This window comes from Enhydra lutris, unplaced genomic scaffold (genome assembly GCF_002288905.1).
Source record: "Enhydra lutris kenyoni isolate GAN:26980312 unplaced genomic scaffold, ASM228890v2 scaffoldscaffold2, whole genome shotgun sequence".
Lineage (NCBI taxonomy): Eukaryota > Metazoa > Chordata > Mammalia > Carnivora > Mustelidae > Enhydra > Enhydra lutris.
In genome coordinates, this window is record NW_019154086.1 from 99312338 (window position 1) to 99315184 (window position 2847).

General features: G+C 42.8%; 1 protein-coding gene across 1 annotated transcript; it reads left to right on the plus strand.

Moving 5' to 3' along the window:
- The first annotated feature begins 1807 nt into the window (after positions 1 to 1807).
- On the plus strand, positions 1808 to 2305 carry LOC111147229 (developmental pluripotency-associated protein 3-like). Its single transcript, XM_022503130.1, has one exon. The coding sequence runs from the start codon at positions 1808 to 1810 to the stop codon at positions 2303 to 2305; it is 498 nt and encodes a 165-aa protein (XP_022358838.1).
- The last annotated feature ends 542 nt before the right edge of the window (positions 2306 to 2847 follow it).

Below are 2847 nucleotides of genomic sequence, written 5' to 3' on the forward strand. Positions count from 1 at the left end.
TTGGCCCTAGTTAGCCACATCAGTAGCTATTCCTGTGACACTTTAAAGTCTTCACACAAGAAGACAAAGGACATGCCTGTGGATATTTTGAGAAGGTCTACCATATTTTCTGCTTGACATACAAAGGCTACCCAAACCATGCTCTATATTAAATATAAATAAGGTGGAGTTTTTCCTTCATACCTGGCCTGAAGCACAAATCCTTACCCAAAAAAAAAAAAAAAAAAAATCAAATCTCTTGTCTCACACTATTAGGGTTCAAGGGATCCCCCAAATTCACTGAATGAGAAAAATAAGCTGTAGAGAGTGTATGTACTTTGTATAAGTTTTAGAACTAATTAGAATTGGTGGCAGGAGAATAATTAAACCATCTACATCACTACAGCAAACTAGTACTACAACTAGCTGGTGCAACTAAACAGGAAGTTTAGAAACAAAAAGCCCAGAGAGAAATCTACTGGAATGTGACCCCTATTGCCTTAGATCAGGTCAGTGACTTTGTGCAAGCCACGTAGCCTCGGCCTCTTTTCATCCCTGGGACACCCTGCTATGGACAGCGGTGGAAAGGTCTGTCACTAAGCAGCCATGTGACAATGGGCAAATCATGTGAACATTCCAAGCCTCAGCTTCCTCACTGGAACAATGGGGATAACGCAGTAAATTCAAGTCCTAGTGGCTGCGGAGTGGTGATGTCTGACAGACAGAGGTAATAAGAGGAGGAATTATGTCAACACAAAAAGAAATGAGGTAACGAGGATGACCACACTGAGATCAGTTAAGTAGTTGTGATAGGCATTCCCCAGCTAATGGCTTTCAACTTCAAGCAAGAGCCACTCTCTCCCAGAGGTAATCTCTGCACATTATAGCCCATTTGGACCACAAGGCAGCAGGCCCAAAATGCCAAAGACTTAATGCACCCCAGAGGCAGTCCTCAACCAGTGACTGAAAAATCCCAGTTCCTTCACCCTGGTAGTGGGACTGAGGGCAACAACTCTGGAAGCCAGTTCTACCATATCACCCAACAGAGCTAAACCCCAGCCACACACAGCAGTAACCTGCGACAGAGTGCTCTTTAATACCTTCCTTTCCTTTGCTATCTCCCCTCCCCACTCCCTGTGGTGGTTTCCTGGAATCACCTCCCAAATAAACTAGTTATGCTCAAATCCTTGTCTTAGCATCTGCCACTGGAGAAATCCAACCCAAGATAGCCAACCAGAGACACCCGGCATGTAGTCCAAAATGCAATCCTGGGATTTGCGTCAGAAGGACAAACTGTATTTGCAAGATGTGGTGTATGCATGTTTACTGTGTAGAAAAGAGCTTAGAGTGAGTTAGCTTTAAATACAAAAATTTTAAAGTGAGGCCAAGAGAGAACTTGAGCAGGAAATACTTCTGCAGAGGCCCACCAGGCAGCAAAAGAAAACAGATGACAATAGGAGAGCCCCTTGTAATAAATAAGGAATGTACAGGACAGAGAGGGAAACTTCAAAGAAACCCATCCACCTCTAACATACCTATATTCTATCGGGACATGCACATATAGCATGCTAGTCCTTTAAAGATAAGAAGTGTATGCCTTAGACAAGCCACCAACTGGACTCTGTGTCTACCGGCCAGGAAAGAATAGAAAAGTCAGGATTGATTTTTCTCTTGCATCTCAGCCGTTTGGTGAAGTTTGGGTTTTTCTCCCTGTTTCTGGGCTGTTAAGTTCTTGCCAGGCAACTTTGTAGCAAGTTGGGTCCTGAGCATCACCTCCCACCGGACCCCAAAGATCTAGGAGGAGCCTCGGTCTGTCATTAGGCTTCCAATGGATTCGCCAGAGCAACTTTACCCAACCTGGGCTCTGGGATCATCTCAGACACCCAATGAAGAGGATTCCCAGGAAAGCTCAGGTGCCTCTCAAACGATCTCCGAAGTATTAACCAAGAACCTTGGTAAATTGACCCTAGACTCTAGTATCATCCTCCCTTCCCCTCTGCCAGAGTATCCGTCTCAGCAGCCAGGCAGAGAGAGGAAACCACAGGGGCTGGTGGAGCGTATCCTCAGCAGCAGTGGGAGGAGGACTGGAGTGAGGACCGTGTTAACAGCCCGGAAGGAAAGGATGGCAAGGATGATTCGAATGATTCAGTACCAGCGCTACCTAAACCTGGGGTCTCAGCTTCAGAAAGATCTACAGCAGAAGGAAACAGAGGATGGTGAAATGAGAGTGGAAAGATTCAGATGTCGCTGTCATTATTGCTTGTATCACAAAGATCTTGCTGAGGAAACCAGCATGGAGAATAATTATGACGTGGAGCCAATGTAAACAGACTTTTATTCTTGAACTATTTCTTTCTGCTAGTGATTTTAGGATCATTTTGCAGCAGCTTGGAAGGCTGCTCTATGTTAGGGCAAACTAATATTTTGATAATCTGTGATATTATAAGGGGTTATTTTAATCTTTTTTTTTTTTTTTTTTTTTTTTTTTTACTGTGATGCCAGTAATTTGTGAGGAATCCTGTAGTTTGCATTTGGATGACTTCAGTATACTTGCACCCTTTGATTTGACCTAAGGAAGCACTAATAGGTTTTGAAAGTTGCCTGTGTGTTTGAGAGACCTGAAGTCATTAAGATAAGATCTAATATTAAAAATTGGAAGCCAAGTAACTTGTGCAGAAGGAATACAAGAAAACTCTGGGTGGTTTGGTTAGAGCAAAATTAGGGTGGGTACATACACTAGATTCTCTGGTTTTCTGACATTGTAATAAAATTTTTTTTGTTGTGCTCTTTCAGTTTTCAGTAGGAAGTGTGTGTGTAGAGGATCTTATTAAAATTGAGTTATTTGAATATCAAAAAAAAAAAGAATGG

Bases quoted from the DNA above. Each gene is read 5' to 3' on its own strand.
- LOC111147229 (XM_022503130.1), top strand. From the start codon at position 1,808: ATGGATTCGCCAGAGCAACTTTACCCAACCTGGGCTCTGGGATCATCT.